The sequence below is a fragment of the Ambystoma mexicanum genome, chromosome 7p, assembly GCF_040938575.1.
Source record: "Ambystoma mexicanum isolate Mex_15411 chromosome 7p, UKY_AmexF1_1, whole genome shotgun sequence".
Classification (NCBI taxonomy): domain Eukaryota; kingdom Metazoa; phylum Chordata; class Amphibia; order Caudata; family Ambystomatidae; genus Ambystoma; species Ambystoma mexicanum.
The window spans coordinates 879,780,267-879,796,160 of NC_090939.1; the positions used below are offsets into that span (position 1 = coordinate 879,780,267).

General features: G+C 48.7%; 1 protein-coding gene across 4 annotated transcripts in view; it reads right to left on the reverse strand.

Annotated features, from left to right (window-relative positions):
* Positions 1-5,629: 5,629 nt before the first annotated feature.
* The window catches only part of CDC16 (cell division cycle 16), a 755,778-nt gene continuing 745,513 nt past the window's right edge, over positions 5,630-15,894 (reverse strand). For all 4 annotated transcript variants that reach the window (XM_069637116.1, XM_069637117.1, XM_069637118.1 and 1 more), the window contains one exon: positions 5,630-6,161. In XM_069637116.1, coding sequence (XP_069493217.1) covers positions 5,884-6,161 — 278 coding nt within the window. In that variant the 3' untranslated portion in view covers positions 5,630-5,883. The remainder of the gene's footprint in view (positions 6,162-15,894) is intronic.

Consider the following 15,894-nt stretch of genomic DNA (forward strand, 5'->3'; position numbering starts at 1 on the left):
GGTGGGGCAGAGGACAAGTGTGGAAGATCTTCCTCCACCATGACAAACGATTCTTCAATGCCCTGTGACCGAGATCACTGCAGGCCGAACATGAGTCCCAACGGTGGTCGGGCCCCAAACACTCAAGACAGAGTGCACGGGGGTACAAGCCTGGGAAAGTGTGGTCGCACGAGGCACGTCTCGTGAATTCTCATGCGGCCGACATGCGCCGGGGGAGGCGAGGTACCGAAGGGAAGTGAAATAAGAATTGAAAAAACAAACGGGGAGCAAGCGGGAAGCTAAGAAAGTCTCTGCGCTATCTGACACTGTCCATGCAGAAAAAGGGACTAAGGTGAGGCGCTGGAGGGCGGGGCATTCCCACGCCCAAGCCCTTGCGCCTACACAAATTTAAAGGGGAATCTCAATTTTTTGCTGTCAAAGGTTCCTGCCGCCTGCATGGGTTACTTATGATCATCACAGGTTTGGGACAGTGGCACATATCTTAAATGCAGCCCATGTGCTGCAGAAACCTGGCTTTCACTGCAGCTCTCAAATGGGCAGTGGGGACCCATGAACCTGCTCTGTGCCACTCGTAGAGCAGGTGCTGCAGATGAGGATACTGATGCAGCAAGGCACAGATACACGCAATGCTTTTGGCATGGAGCTTATGAAAGGGGAATCTGATCAGCAGATTACTGTTTCAGAGATGGGATTACCTGCAGCAAGGTTTGGGAACAGATACATGTAAATACATAATTATTTACATAGAGCTCTTTGATACACACACTGCATGGGCATTAAAAGTTATTTTCAGGTGCCCTCTCAAAGCTGTTGTCCTTTCGGATCCTCTATTCCTCATAGAGAAAATATATAATGCTATTTGTTGCTGGGGCAGGATGGTGCTCGGAGGTGGACCTCTCTAATACAATCTGAAAAATAGGACAACTTATCTATTGCACATAACAATGGATTAGAAAACATGTGAAAGATTACATTATCGTATGAATAAAGGAATACACAAGTTTAACAAAATGCTAAATGCTATTATAAAAGAATGAATTAATATGTGAATGGATACATGAAAAAAACCCTGAATTAATGTCTTGATTAAAACGGAAACAAACACATCAATGGATAGAATACATGAACTTCCGAGTGTTTATTTAATTAAGGGATACCTAATTAAGAAATGGACAAATTCAAAATAATAGCAAGAATTCAAAGAATACATGCGTGGAGATAACACAAAATAACACACACATCAATGAATTAATGTGTTAACCACCTGAAAGTTGGGTGTGGCGGGAGGTCAGTCAGCATGAGACGTGACCTGCATGGCGCTTCCTTCCTACTGCCCATCCCAAACACTCCCAACATGGAGCCACAGCAGCCGGCCAGTGTAGCAGGTCCCTGGAGGCATCCCATGCTTTGCTACTGTAGGTTGCTGATCCTGCACTGCAAGGATTGGGAAACTGGGATGATCCTGAACCCTGCTGAGGAAACCCCTCTGACATTTAGAAGAGCCCAACACCTAAGCGGGGACATGAAGGGACTGTGAAGGAAGGTGCCCAGAGAAAGGGCCATATCAAACATTGGTGCATCGCCTGCATGTAGTCCCACTGGAGCCGAATTCGAGAGCCAGGGTATTAAAGTAATACTTTAAAGACAGCTCCCTGATCGATAATCTGCGGAACTCCACACACCTGTATTCCCTGCCTGTACCCTTCATATCCTATGCGTCTCACTGTATCCATAGTATTGTATCCTATATTGCTGTATGCCCATGTTGGACTCCAAGCTAGATTTGCGCCCTAAAAAACCTGATGCATACCTACAAAGTGCTTTGACGACATAACCTATTGCAAGAGGCACTTCACACATGCAACATAACATATTTAACGTGAAGGTCAGATGTTCCAATCTTGCTAGGGCCTACTCTGCCTTTCATTCCTCTGGCACTGATGAAATTAGTTTCTCAAGTTGAGTTTTTGACACCTGTTATTTACAATATGTCAAGGGGGCAAAAATCTGCAGGAACAAATGCTGCATAGAAACACAAACCATTCTTATTGTAGGCCACAGAAACCCAATGGTGCATTGCCAACGTTAATCACTCTCTAGCCAAACACTACAGCAAATGTAACGAATTACTTCCAACTCAAAAGCATCACTATGGGGGATCATTTACCACATTTTATGTATTTCCGGAAATTGACACAAACCCTCTCGTGATCTATACCCGTTCAGTGGCGGCATAACCCAATGTTCCATTCCCCTCCACCCCCATTACGCGAATGATCATGATTCTGCAAGTCTGTTTTATCATTGGACTATAACAAAATTTGCACCCGCACCCCCCCACAGAACCCAGTGGTCCCAAATCACGCGGAAAGTGCTTTTTTGTCAGCCCGTCGAAGAAGTTTATCATTTTATATCATTATAAATGATATTATTTACAGAGAACAACATTTAGAAAATATTCGATTATTACATTCGATAAAATGAGGAACCCAGTGATCGAAGTGTACGAAAAGAAGTAGTGGAACTATGTTTCCTACTGCCCTGCACCGCTCCCCACAGACTTCATTGCAGCGCCCCCTCCCATTAACAATAAAAACCCCAAAACACATGTGCCTGCTCTTTAAAGAAACGTCCTGTGCAGTGCACTGAAAGTGCAAGTTTCAACTTCTTCCTACGCTTTTATTTTAAAATGAAACCATTCTAAAGTATAGGAACGGTAAAATGTAATTAAAAGAAGTAGAGGAGCACCGCTCCTGCCCACTTCGACCACTACAGGAAACTTTCACGACGTCGTCTTTCTGCTTTTACACGCACGCGGGCTCCACTGTCAAAGTAATTTTCAGGTAAAACGAACACCACCACCTACCACTGAAGTTCCGATTCGTGTTCTAGGTGCCAGGGTAAGGCTTCGGAGGTGGTCTCTCTGGCGTCGACACTGAGATTTTCATGGTCGAAACAACCGTGGAGCAAGTATCGCGGAAGTGGGTGGTTATTTGCTGGGTGCGCATCCCATTTCCGCACGGCGCCACGCAAACGTCACTCTGCGAGAATAGTGAATGCGTTTAATTTGTGGCGTTGCAAAGTATTGGCTCGCTCCCACTCTCGCAGGCGAGCACAACCACCCCACGCCCCTTTCCACAGACAGAAACATTTGCCTCTCGCTTTGAAGAGCGCCCGTGGAGCCGGCTTGACGTAACCGCTCTCGATTTGATGCTTATAGGCTGAGTAGTATGGGCTCCCTTTGCTCCCCCTCCCAACACCCTGAGTAAGCAATGATAGCACAGACTAGTTGTATTTTGTGGAAATATCATAGGCCGTAGGCATTTTTATTTTCTTACAGAAAATAACTTACATAAGCAAACAATACATTGTTATCAGCTTTTGGGCACACTGTGACCAGTTCCGGATTTGCCCAAGGCTTGTTCCGAGCTCTTGTCCTCCTTGGGCCTCCGTCCCTGGGCACATGCTGCCTACGACTTGCTTTGGACTGTGTACGAAGAAAGTACTCAGCGTTCCGTCTTCTTTTCCTTTCCTTCTTTTCTGTTACTTTCCTTTGGACCGTGTACGAAGAAAGTACTCGGCGTTCCGTCTTACTTTCCTTTGGACCGTGTACGAAGAAAGTACTCGGCATTCCGTCTTACTTTCCTTTCCTTCTTTTCCGTTATCTTTTGCAGGGTGGGATGGGTGGCAAAAAGCTTCCCTCTGCCCAGGTCCTGTAGGAGCTTACCCGCAGAGGTAGGCTCCTTACCTGGGCTACATTTTGCTTCTGGTTGTGGCTGGTGTCCTCTTGGTTCCTCTCTTCTCCGTTTTTGCCCTTTAGGCACCTCCTCCTCACCATTACTGCTGCTGGGCTCTATGAACAGCAAAGGCGATAGTGCCTGAGCCCTCTCCTCTTTTCTCATCACATCCAGCACCCATTGTGCACCATACTCTTTTTCTGCTTTTTCTGCCCACTCTTTAAATTCCTGGGCTCTACGTGCCCTCTCTTCCGTCATCCTCCTTGTTTCCTGACTTCTTCCAGCCAGGCTACCTCCTTCCTTTTATATCCGTGCAGCTGTTTTGTGAAACCGTTGTAATTATTTTCCCAAGCTTGTAATTGTTCTTTACCACACTGAGACCACGTGTTTTGTTGTTTTTTGAGAATGCGTGGTTGTTTGTTTTTATAAAATTGCGCCGGACCGTTGGCGCCGGAGGATTGCAATGCAACCTTCAATTTTTCAGCGTGAGCCCCCGCACTTCTTGTTTCTGCTCTATCCACGTGCTTTGGGTTTGTGTTTATAGATAAAAAATTGTCGCTTGCCCCTTTAAGGGGCTTCGTTTCCTGGTTGCCCGCTTGCTTAGGCCACGCCCCCTTGTAACTTAGCCTGTCTTCCGCGTCTTCACCGTTCCCCGCGGCCGGGATGACCGCCTTCCTCCGCTGTAATGCCTTCGTCCAGTGCTCCGCCCGTTTCCTCTGTGCGTACCTCCTGTTCCTGACGCGCTGCCGTGCTGTAGCTGGATCCTTGTTATTCCTGCGCCGCGGCTCCTCCGTCACGTCTCCGGCTTTCGCTTCTCGTGCCGCCGACGAAGGTGAGACGACCTGCTGCAGCTTCTCCACGCCGCCGACAGAAGGTAAGATGTTCAGCTGCTCACAGCCTGCAACCAACAAAAATGAAAAAATAACCGGAGCAAAAAGCCCGCAAGAGCAAACTCCAAACACCGAAAAGCTTTAAGCCCGCAAGAGCAAAAAGCTTCCCTCTGCCCAGGTCCTGTAGGAGCTTACCCGCAGAGGTAGGCTCCTTACCTGGTTTGTGCCTGGGCTACATTTCTTGCCCCCTCTTATACCCCATACCACTTTTGTCTTTCTCCTGGGGGCCGGGCTTTCCCTTGCCCCCTGCTGCTAACTTTCGCAGCTTTCCCAGGTGCCGTTTCCTCCCTTCCTGTTGCCTTTTGTCTCGGTGGCGCCAACATGCCGCCCCTCCCTATGGCTTTCACGTCATCTAACCCCCACCCGCGCCTAAACTCCCAGGCCCTCCAACGGGCTGCATTTCATGCGTCCCGGGGCCTGGGTCAAAGGATGCGCTTCATCCGTAAACACAAACTCCCACTGGGTGCAAGCACAGGACAAGCAAAAAATCAACTCTCAGACACAACCTACCGAGCTGAGTTTGAGGTCAGTTGTGCAACTCTATTAATTTGATTCCACATTTGTATAACTAATTGCATGCAGGAATATGCTTTTGTATGCCAGTTCGAGAAAAGTACGAGGACGATTTAGATGGAACCTATGGTGTCCAAGGTATCTAGCACACACTCACAATAGCACCAAAACATGCGTCCATATTACACCAATGGACTTCACGTGAGCATAGCAGAACCGCCACACCCCGGATACAGAGTGCGCCAGTTTTTGTTTCTAATGGCCACATCGAGTGCACGTGCTGTGATGCCATGCATATTTGTTTCTATCCAGTGCTACCAGCCTTCTCCGTTCTCTATCCCATTTCCAATTTGACCTTGAGATTTTTATTTTGGAGCTTAATGATGGAGGATACTCACGGTATTATTGAAAAGGCAGTTACAATTTCAGTACAAGACAGTGGAGTAGGCCCCAGTAAACTGTTTACTCAATATGTACGTCAAACGACGATAGCTGGAAACAGTTGTTTTATTGAAGCCTGCGCTGAATTAATACAACCTACAACATGAGAATGAATCAATTAGTAACTCATTTGGTGTACAGGCAAAACATTAACAGCTATTTTTGTGTAAGGGGTTTATGTTCGCACGCGTATAAAAAATAGTACTTTCTCCAAAACATAGCACGTGTCTGAAAGACTGGTGAATTCCAATATCCGAAATGTGGACTTTGGCAGCAAAATGAAATATATGCAAGGATGTATCTCAAGTGCCACTGTCTGACATTGATGTTTCTAACATCATATCGCTCTCGTTCATCTCGATTTCCAAAGTTTCCTCCAGCGCTGCTGGAGCTGGTCTGTCTGGAGCTTTTGCTTGGTGGCTTGAGACATCCAGAGCCATGATGCCACTTTCATCCAGGGTCTGCCTCTCAAAATCAAACTCTCCCTCGTCCCACGGGGGGGGAGAAACTATGTTCTTCAAAGATTTCATTGTGTGCACATCAAAGTCGTAACATCTCAACTTGTCCTTAATTTCGGTGCCTAAAAACAAACATATATCAATTACCAGATGATAGGGGACTCGTTATGAATAGCGCACACAACACATTTCCAATAATGTTCATGAAAAAATTACTAATAATCAAATTCTTACTATGCAAGCAGTGTAGATAGAAAAGGCAACTCATTATGTACGATTATAAAAGCAATGTAACGATTACGTTTTTTATAGTGCACTTTACTACCAATTACAATTTCTAGATGTTGGTGACTATCCTCCACTGCTACTGTATGGGAACAAACAAATTACTTACCTCTGATAATGTTCTTTCTGATGGATGTTCCTCCCGCGGATTCCTCATCTTAGACACATTTCTCCTGTATGAGCAGATATCAGAAACTTGTGATAGTAGGGGGCACCGTGCAGCATTGGTACCGAGTTCCTTTGGTGCTCTTTATCCTCGCGGACGGAGGTGACATAGATATAATTAGCTCGCACCACAATCCATGATCTCGGTTCAAATATTTTTCCCCTGTGTTCAGGTGCATTGGGGAATACATTGTTTCACAACACAACCTATTAGCGAAGCACTGGAAGAGAGCTTTTTACATGAGGGGCATGATGGGAGCGTGAGGATGAATCTGTAGGAGGAACATCCATTAGAACAAACATTACCGAAGATAAGTCAATTGCTCTTCTAAATGCATTGTGTCCTCCCATGGATTCCTCATTTTAGATACACTCCCATAGCATTACCACTTTTGTAGTATGAGGGATGAGTTAACTTCCACATAAGCTATGACCCGACTGGGTGTCCAAACAGTAGTGCTGTATGAAAGCGTGTAACAAAGACAATGTTTTGACCTGAAAAATGTCTAGAGTTCATACTCTTCTCTGGAGTGCTGGTAGGGCAGGTACTCCACTGGTGGCGTGTGCCTTGAATCGGTCAGGGATGTCTTTTCCTGTGTGGTGTAGCACACCTAGATGCACAAAACTATCCAGCTAGATAGAATCTGTTTTGCAACTCCTTTCCCCAAGTTAGAGTCAGTGTAATCGAGGAAGTGCTGTTCCAAGTCTGAAATTACTTGTTCTTGTTTTATAGGAACGTAAGGCTCTTTAAGGATCCAGCCTATGCAGCATTTCTTCCATCTTGAAAGGAGGAGTGGGAGGGTAAAAGGCAGGCAAGTCAATTTTTTGAGCTAGGAGACACTCAGACACCATGTTCGGAAAAAATGAGAGGCGTACCCTAAGCAAACTGGTCTCTTGAAAAGACTCTGAAAGGCAGTTTGTACGCAAGAGATTGTAACTTGCTCCATCTGCATGCTGATGTGATTGCCACTTGAAATACTGTTTTCTACGAGAAGGAGAAATTAACTTACCATAATGTTCTTTCTATGGATTCTTGTCCTGCAGATTCCTCACCTTCAGTGGATGCACTAAGTCTTCCAGGTAGGACCAATACGTTTGCAGATCCTCCCTCGAGTGCTCCAGCAAAAGCCTTAACTGAGCGGCCTTATAGTATAGGTAGGGATCTGGAAAGCCAAAACCCCCTAGTCACGTGGGAGTGGCCATTTCACTCGCGGCCTCTTGTTCTGCCATACAAATATTGAGAGCGTACCTTTCAAGTCACAGAAGAATGCCGCTGGGACCCTTGTTGCAAGGGCATAAAACATAAAGCAAGCAGGGGAGGATGTTCATTTTTACACAAGTCATTCACCCATACCAAGAGAGAGTGAGGGGTGCCCACCTTCTAAGGTCCTCTTTGCCAGAAATGGGTCGGAATTGGCCTTGACTAGTCCAGTAAGATCTCTCGACAGGTTCACCTCTAAGAACTTCGTCTGCGTCTGTTCGACCCTCAGCACCAAGTATTGAGCATGGGCGGTCAGGCCACAGTCCCTTGAGCTCATGGGCATAATGCTGGATTTGTCAAAGTTTATTTTCAGGCCTGAAAGGCGTCCATAGCTCTCAATTTGCTCCAAGAGCTTGGGGAGAGAGGAGCCCACCTCTGTAAGATATCCCACAATGTCAGACGCTAAGAGATTTTTTAAAAAAAACACTATTTTATAAACAACACACCAAACTTTACCAACGTATAGGACATTCACATATAAGCTTCACATAATTATTTTCACATGTTATGCATCACAGTCCTCCCCCTTCTCACCCCCTTAACTCGAGCCCCTACTTCAATACCTCAGAATTCGTTCCTTAGGGTTTATCTCCCTCCTTGTTCTCAGGCGTGTCATCTTCACTAAGTTCAGCATGAGAGAGTCCCACCATCGTGGCCACCAGTTGTCTGCACACGATCAGAGGTCCCGCTTCCTCCTCCCCTCCCCTAGTAACTGCTTCATACCATGCCGCTGTCTCCGCCTCTGCCCATTTCAGGTCGTCGGTCCACCACACCTCTATTCTGGGTCTTTGGGCTGCTTTCCAGCCCATTGCGATTCTCCGTTTGGCCAAGATGTAAGCTAAGTCTTTCATCTTACTGATGTGCTTCAGTTTGCGTGGCCTGGCAAAACCCCCCAGCATGCATGCCCATACTGACTCCACCTCCAATTTAATCCCCTTTTGGGACAGACGTTGTTTAACCTCCGTCCAGAATCTGCCCACCTCCGGGCACGCCCAGAACATGTGAATCATCCCGGCATCCACCTCCCCATACCTAGGGCATTTCTGTATCACTGAGCTTCTAAACCTGGCATTTTTGCTAGGGGTCATATATGCCCTGTGGGTGACGTATAACTGGATATGCTGTAGCCCGCATTCCGGGACACCTTCTTATGATACCTCTGGGCCCTCTCCCATTGTCCGTCTTGCATAGGTTCTCCCACCTCCTCCTCCCAGTCCCGCCTCAGTTGGAGCAACTCCTTGCCCACCCTGGTCATCAATAATGTGTAAATTTGGGATATTTCGTGCCCGCCCACTGAGATATCGTACATCGTCTCAATGACGATATTGGGTTGTTCCGCTAGTACTACCTCAGGCCACCATTCTCGCAAACGCTTGATAATTCCTGTATATGTAATGTATAGTCCTTTGTGTACCCCGGTGTCCTCCATTATCTTCTGGAAATCTAGTACCTCCCCCCTCTTGCCGTATGTCTCTGAGGGTCGCAATAAGGTTCCCAGTATTTGCAGATCCCTTTTATCATTTGCGTGTCCTCCCTGCATAGCGCCACTAACGGCACCTGCGGGGAGCATGGGGTTGGGTTTCCTGCTATTTGGCATGCTCTGCACCATATTTTCCGACCCAGTTCCAGCAATCTCGCGCTTCCCTGCATCTCCGATTGAGGTAGCCATACCAGTTCTCTCAGAAAAAATGGGGCGGAATCCATGCTCAACAGTCTAGCTTCGGCCGTCTCTGTTACGCTCACCTGATCTCCACAGGGGCGCCGAACGGAGCTGGATGATCTGGTGGTGAGTGGTGTCTTGTACTCCCCCTCCGATACGAAAGCAGGCTTGCCTTTGAGTTACGAATAGCGGGCTCTCCGTCCTGCCACTGTTCGCAGGGGTGCGTCGTAGTTCTAGGATCTAGTTACTTCACTGATCCTATTGAAAGTTCCAGACAACTGTGACTCTATGGTAAGTCTTATTCCAAAGATATGGATAGCTAAGAGTTCAAGTGGCAAAAGATCACTCTGTACCTTTCTTTACAGATTCCCTCTTCGTGCATACAATGGAGCGAGGTTCTTGGTAGCTGGCTTCCCAAGGTAAGATTTGCGCCTGTGCTATGCAAAAGTCTTTCCACCTGATACTTTTTTTCTGCACAACTAACCTGCTGCTTTTATATTCTGCAGGTGCGGAATCTCCTGAACAAAGGCTGCATGATGAAGAATTGTGAGCCCGTGAGGATTGCTGCCTTCAGGTGAGAGCTGCCTCGTGCAGGATTATAAGTCAGAATGAGGCCTTCCCACTGATCTGCTAACCTGATGTCTTCTTTCTGTTTTACAGATGCGGCAGTCCCGGAGCGGCGATCGGAAGATGAAGCGGAGATCGAGTGATGACATTCCGATGGTTCGCTGGTAAGTATTAGTGCGGCGCTGAACTGCGATGAAGTGCGTGTGGTCTGCAAGGCTAATCTGATGTTCTTTCCTTTTCAGTTTTGAAGAAGCGTGGACTCCCAAGCGGCCGCGATGAAGAGTCTGGTAAGTATCTTGTTCTGCTCTTCTTTCTCACTCTTCTTTACAGGTAACTCGAGACAACTGGACGGGCGTGGCTGATGGCTGGCCTGGAGCTGCAGACACGGTGAGCGTTACGCTGCATTAGTGCAGAATAACGCGAAGCATGTTCTGTATGAAGGGTGTGGCTTATAGTCTTCTGAAAGTAGTTCTCAGGTAAAGTAGTTCCAGCAACCACACCCAAGCAAATAGTCCCACGGCAAATAATCCCTTCACCCTGCCTCATATTGGTTTGCACGTGCCTCTCTGGGTCTGAAACGTGCCATGTTGGTGATGGCAGTATGAGCCTGGCACCAACGGCGCCAGGACCGAGTCCAGGAAGCCCCTGCAAGATTCCTTGGGGCCTTCAAGGCCCCCATGGGACCCAACACCTTGGGCAGGGTGGTCTGTACCTGATGTTTGGGGGTATGGACCGTGACAGCCTCCTCTTCGGACAGCCACCTAGCCAAATACTGGAGCTGTCCCGCCAGGTAGTATATCTCGAAATTCGGTAGGTTTATGCCCCCCTTATCACACGGGTTCTGCAACTTCCAAAGGGCCACCCTTTTCCTGGAATTGTGCCACATGAAGCCACTGTATAAGCTATGGAGCTTCATGAAAAAGCGTTTGGGGAGCATTTATGGGATGTTTGTGAAAAAGTGTAACAGCCTGGGCAGAACCACCATCTTGATCAAGGCCGCCCTTCCCACCATGGCCAGGGGGAGTTTTGCCCAGAACCCCATACTATTCCTGATGCCTTCCACTGCCTTTTCTGTATTGCATTTATGTTCGTCCGCAGCCATATGATATATGTTGATCCCCAGTATGGGAATGTCCTGGTCTGCCAGGTTATCGGCAAAACAAGTAGGCTCCTATGCGGGGCCCCTCTATATCTCCCTCGGGGGAACATGCTTGACTTCTTGGGGTTTACTGCTATACCCGAAAGGGTCGCATAGCGTTCCATCACTTCCAGAACATATTCTAAGTTTTCCTCTGGGAAGCGCAGGTATAACAACACATCATCGGCGTACAATGATATCCGGTGCGGTCCCCCCTTTGTGTGGATTCCTATCTCCCCGTACTGTTGTCTGATACAGATCGCTAGTGGTTCTAATGCAAGAATGTAAAGCAGGGGCAGCCCTGTCTAGTGCCCCTACCAAGTTGCCATTTGTCTGAGATTATCGCACCAGTTTTCACCCTGGCCATTGGGGAGTTGTATACCACCTTAACCCACCTCAGATACCCTGGTCCCATCCCTTATTCTTTCAGGGCCGCCAACAACCACGGCCACCTCACAGAGTCGAAGGTTTGTATTGCATTCAGCAAGACTATTGCCATTTCGCCTGGGTCCTTCTCTGTCTGTTCTATAATGTGGTGGAGTCTCCTGTGGTTGTCGGTTATATTCCTGCCCGGAACATAGCCTGTTTGATCAGGGTGTAAGTTTGCCATTTACCCTTTTGAGTCTGTTTGCCAGCACTGCAGTTAGAATTTTGCTGTCTTGGTTCAACATAGATAGGGGTCCGTATGACCCACAATCTGTGCTTGGCTTACCCTTTTTTTTTTTTTAGGAGCGGTATGGTCACCGCCTCCCTCAGATAACCCGGCAGCCTTCCCTTCTCGAACGCTTCATTGAGCATGGCTAGCAGCGGGGGGGGTGGGGGGGGGGGGGCGGGGAGTACTTCCTGCTTATATGTTTTATAGAATTCACCAGGGAGCCCGTCCGACCCCGGGGCTTTGCACGTAGGTAGGTGCAGAACCACTGTCTCTAATTCCTCTATTGTAATTGGGGCGTCCAGGTTCTCCCGTTCTTCATCGTTTAAATTTGGGTAATCCTATATTGTATTTATTATGTTTATACTATATCTTCCAGTGTTTCCTGAATCTCCCGACCCGTCTCCTCCCCCGTGCCCTCATAGAGGCGTTTACAGAATCTAAGGAACCCCTTGTTTACTCCCTTTTGGGTGTCCAAGGTCTGACTTTCCTCTCCCTTTATCTCACTGACAACTGGTCTCGGTGTCTCATTTTTATATAGCCATGCTAGCAGCCTTCCTGGTTTATCTCCTCCTGCGTGTTGCCTTTCAATATATTTTTCATAGTTCAATTTACATAGCCTATCCCAGTGCTCCCTGCTGGTTTGTTGTAGTAAGTTCACCTGTTCGGCGTCCTCCTGTGAGGTGCCCCCCTTCTGCATCATTACTTCCAGTTTCTTCTCTATCTCCTGTAGCTCTCGCTCTATGCACCCTTGGAGCCCTCTGGATTTGGATATGGCCGCGCCTCTTACTACCACTTTAAACGCCTCCCATAAGGTTCCCTCTGACTGCACGCTCCCTGTGTTGGTGTCAAAGTACTCGATAATCTCCTCCCTTAAATCCTCTCGGAATACCGAGTCCTGCAGGGCCTCGGCTCTGAGCCTCCATTTCAGGATTCTCGCTCTGGGGGGCTGGTGTCTCTACTCCAAGAACAAGGGGGAATGGTCAGATAATACTCTCGTCTTGTATTCTGAGCCTATCATTTCCCCTACGAGTTCCAAAGCGACAAACATATAATCCAATCTTGTATACAGGCTACGCGGGGCAGCGTAGTGTGAATAATGCCCATCATTCGGGTGTTGCTGTCTCCAGATATCCTCTAGTCCAAAATCTCTCAGCAGGGCCTGTAGTGCTTTTGCGGCAGGGGTGGGTTTATCTAGTTTGTTGTCTGACCTATCCATTTTGGGGTATAACGTGCAGTTAAAATCCCCTCCCCATATAATCGTGCCTCCCAAATGGGGGCTGATTTTGCTGTATAAAGTCCTGAAATAGGCCGCTGTGTCGTGATTGGGGGCATATGTATTTATAATACTCACTTTTCTATTTTCCAGCAGCCCTTGCATCAGTATCATCCTCCCATCTGGTTCCGCCGTTGCCTGCAGCATCTGAAACGTCACATGAGGTGCCACACATGTAACCACCCCCCCTAGCATAAGCAGAATACGTCGCTCCCATGGTGGTCCCTCTCCACCTTTTTTTTAACCACCTCTAGTTTCTCTCGGTAAGGTGGGTTTCCTGTAGTAGCGCTATGTCCACTTTTAGCCTTCTCAAGTACATCATTACTTTGTTCCTCTTCAGGTAGCTATTGAGTCCTCTCACATTCCAAGTTACAATTCTAAGACTTCCCATCGCCATGCGTGATTTGTCCCTTCTCCCTCCCTCTTTGTTCTCCCCCCCCCCAATCTTGTTTGGCATGAATATGGGCTCGTACTCCTTCCAATCTCAACATTAACTCCCCAACTGACCCCCCCTCCTCTTCTTCCCCAATTATGTTCACAGCGCACATTCCCACCCCCCTCCCTACCCGTCCCCAACTGGTGCCCAGCTCCACCCCTGGATCTCAGGCTCCCCCGCATTTGGTCCTGTCGGAATGCCGAGATCAGGTTCCAGGGTGTCACCGATCTACCGGTCACCTAACTAATCTATTCGTGGGGGTGTGAGAGCAGGTTTCCATTAGGCTCCTGTATCTTGCACTATATTCCCGTGCCCAAAGGATCATGTTTATACAGCCCTTGTTGCGCCTATCCCAGCAGTCTTAGCCCTGTCTTATATTCTAGTCCCAGTGTCTGAGTCTGCAGCACCGTGAGTACCGCAGCATCTGCGCCGTCTTCCTTCTGGATACCCGATTCCAATGGGCAGCTTTGTGTGTCAAGCCACTCTGACGCATCCTCTGGAGTATCAAAGAACAGTGCTTTGTGTTTGTGGTACACCTTCAGTTTAGCTGGGTATATTAACATGTACTTGTAGCCCGCTTCCCGCAATCTTCATTTCATTGCACCATAGTTCATGCGCCGTCTTTGTACCAACAGTGTGTAATCCGGGTATGCCGTTATGTTTGCCGATGCCCTCTGTATCGTTCCTCCCTTCCGGAAATGCTCCAGGATTTTCTCCCTGTCTCGATAGTTCAGGATCTTGGCTATTATCGGCCTCGGGGGGGGCGGGAGGGGGGTAGGGGTGTTCCTGGTGGTGGCCTCCTTGTCTGGGCCCTGTGCGCCCGTTTCACTGCAACTCCTTCAGTCAGCACCCCTCCGGTTATTTCTTGCAGCAGCATTGTTTCGATATATTCCGTGGGGTTTGGTCCCTCTGCTCCTTCCGGCAAATCCACAATGCGTACGTTATTTCTCCGGGCACGTCCCTCTGCTTCCTCTGCTCTGTTTTCTAAGTTTCTCACGCGTTGTTCAAAGATGTGGATCTCTGATTTGTGGGATGCACTTGCAGCTGTATTCGGGGCTACTTCCTTTTCCAATTAGCCCGTGCATTCTGCTAGCGTTCTGAGATCTTGTCTGAGGAGGTTCACCTCTTCCTTCACTGTTCCTACTTTAAGTTCCAGTGTCGCCTTCAGTTCGACCATAGCCGATTCCAATTTAGTTTCTTACGCTAGTTTCAGGTCCGCTATTGCTTCCAGGATTTGCTGATCTTTGCTCGTGGCGTCAGTGCCCGTTGTGGGGGTCCTCTCCTTGCTCCTGGCCCCTTCTGCTGTTAGCAGTGTTCTGGCATATTCTTCCAGCGTTGGTTGTTTGCCCTTTGCTATAGCCTGTTTGTTGGCCATCTTGATGTTGCCGTGTGTTTCTCTGCGGGCACCCTGGTTTATGGTCTTCAGCTCCTTAAGGTCATTTCCTAGTCAGCAGTGGCCCTTGGGGGAGGCCATAATTGGGGTCTCTGTGCTCTGTTAGTTGTGTCTGGAGTGGATTGTGTCCTCCCACGTACTTGATCGCTATCGCTTCCTATTGTCCTTATGCCCGACTCCTGGTAGTTCAAATCCCTATCAGCGCCCCCAGGGCTCGTGGACCTGTTTGGGTGTTGTTGTGGGCCTAGCTGTCTCTAGCAGTGAGTGTTGTTTGCTAGGATCGGGCTCCAGCGGGTCCCCCACTCCAGGTTATGCCCTCAGCGAATCTCGCGTGCCCCTGGCGGCTTTGCTAGCTGCTACCGGCTTCCTTATATTGCAGTCCACGCGGTCTTCGCCGGGGCCTCCAACCTCGGGGGGAGCGGAAACTGCAACCTTTGTTACTGTCCCTCATATGGCATCCGGTGTCATTAATTTTGCCCCGTGTCTTTCAGTGCTCTCAGAACTGCACTGCAGAGCAGCGTTGTCAGAGCCCACTGAGCCTCCGCTGTGGCAGCCTCTCGCGTGTGTTCCTTGTTTGCTTGTTTACTTTTTTTAATGATCCGCGCTCACTGCAGTATGCTTCGCAACAATGTATCAGCAGCAGTTCTCCTCAGGGCGGGGCCGCGTATGCGTGTTTGCGGGCCCTGTGAGACGTGCCTGCAGTATAGCTCGGCGCGTTCACCCCAAGCGTATGCCTGGTGCCTGATTGCGGACCTTAGTCAGGGCGTACTCCACGCCCGGCCGCTACTGCCGTGCCTCACTCTCCAGCCACTGTGTCCCCCGCTATGTCACTCTGCTTCGGGTGCTACTCGCTCGCTGGGTCCACTGTGGCTCCTCCCGGCAGGGCCAATTCGGGCCGCTCCGCCTCTCCGCCCTGCAGGCGTCCCAGTGTTCTCTTCACGGGACTCCTATGTCCCCCATACGTGTCCGCCTTTGCCTTGAACTGTTCCGCAGCCAGGGCCCGAATGGTTATGTATTGGTTG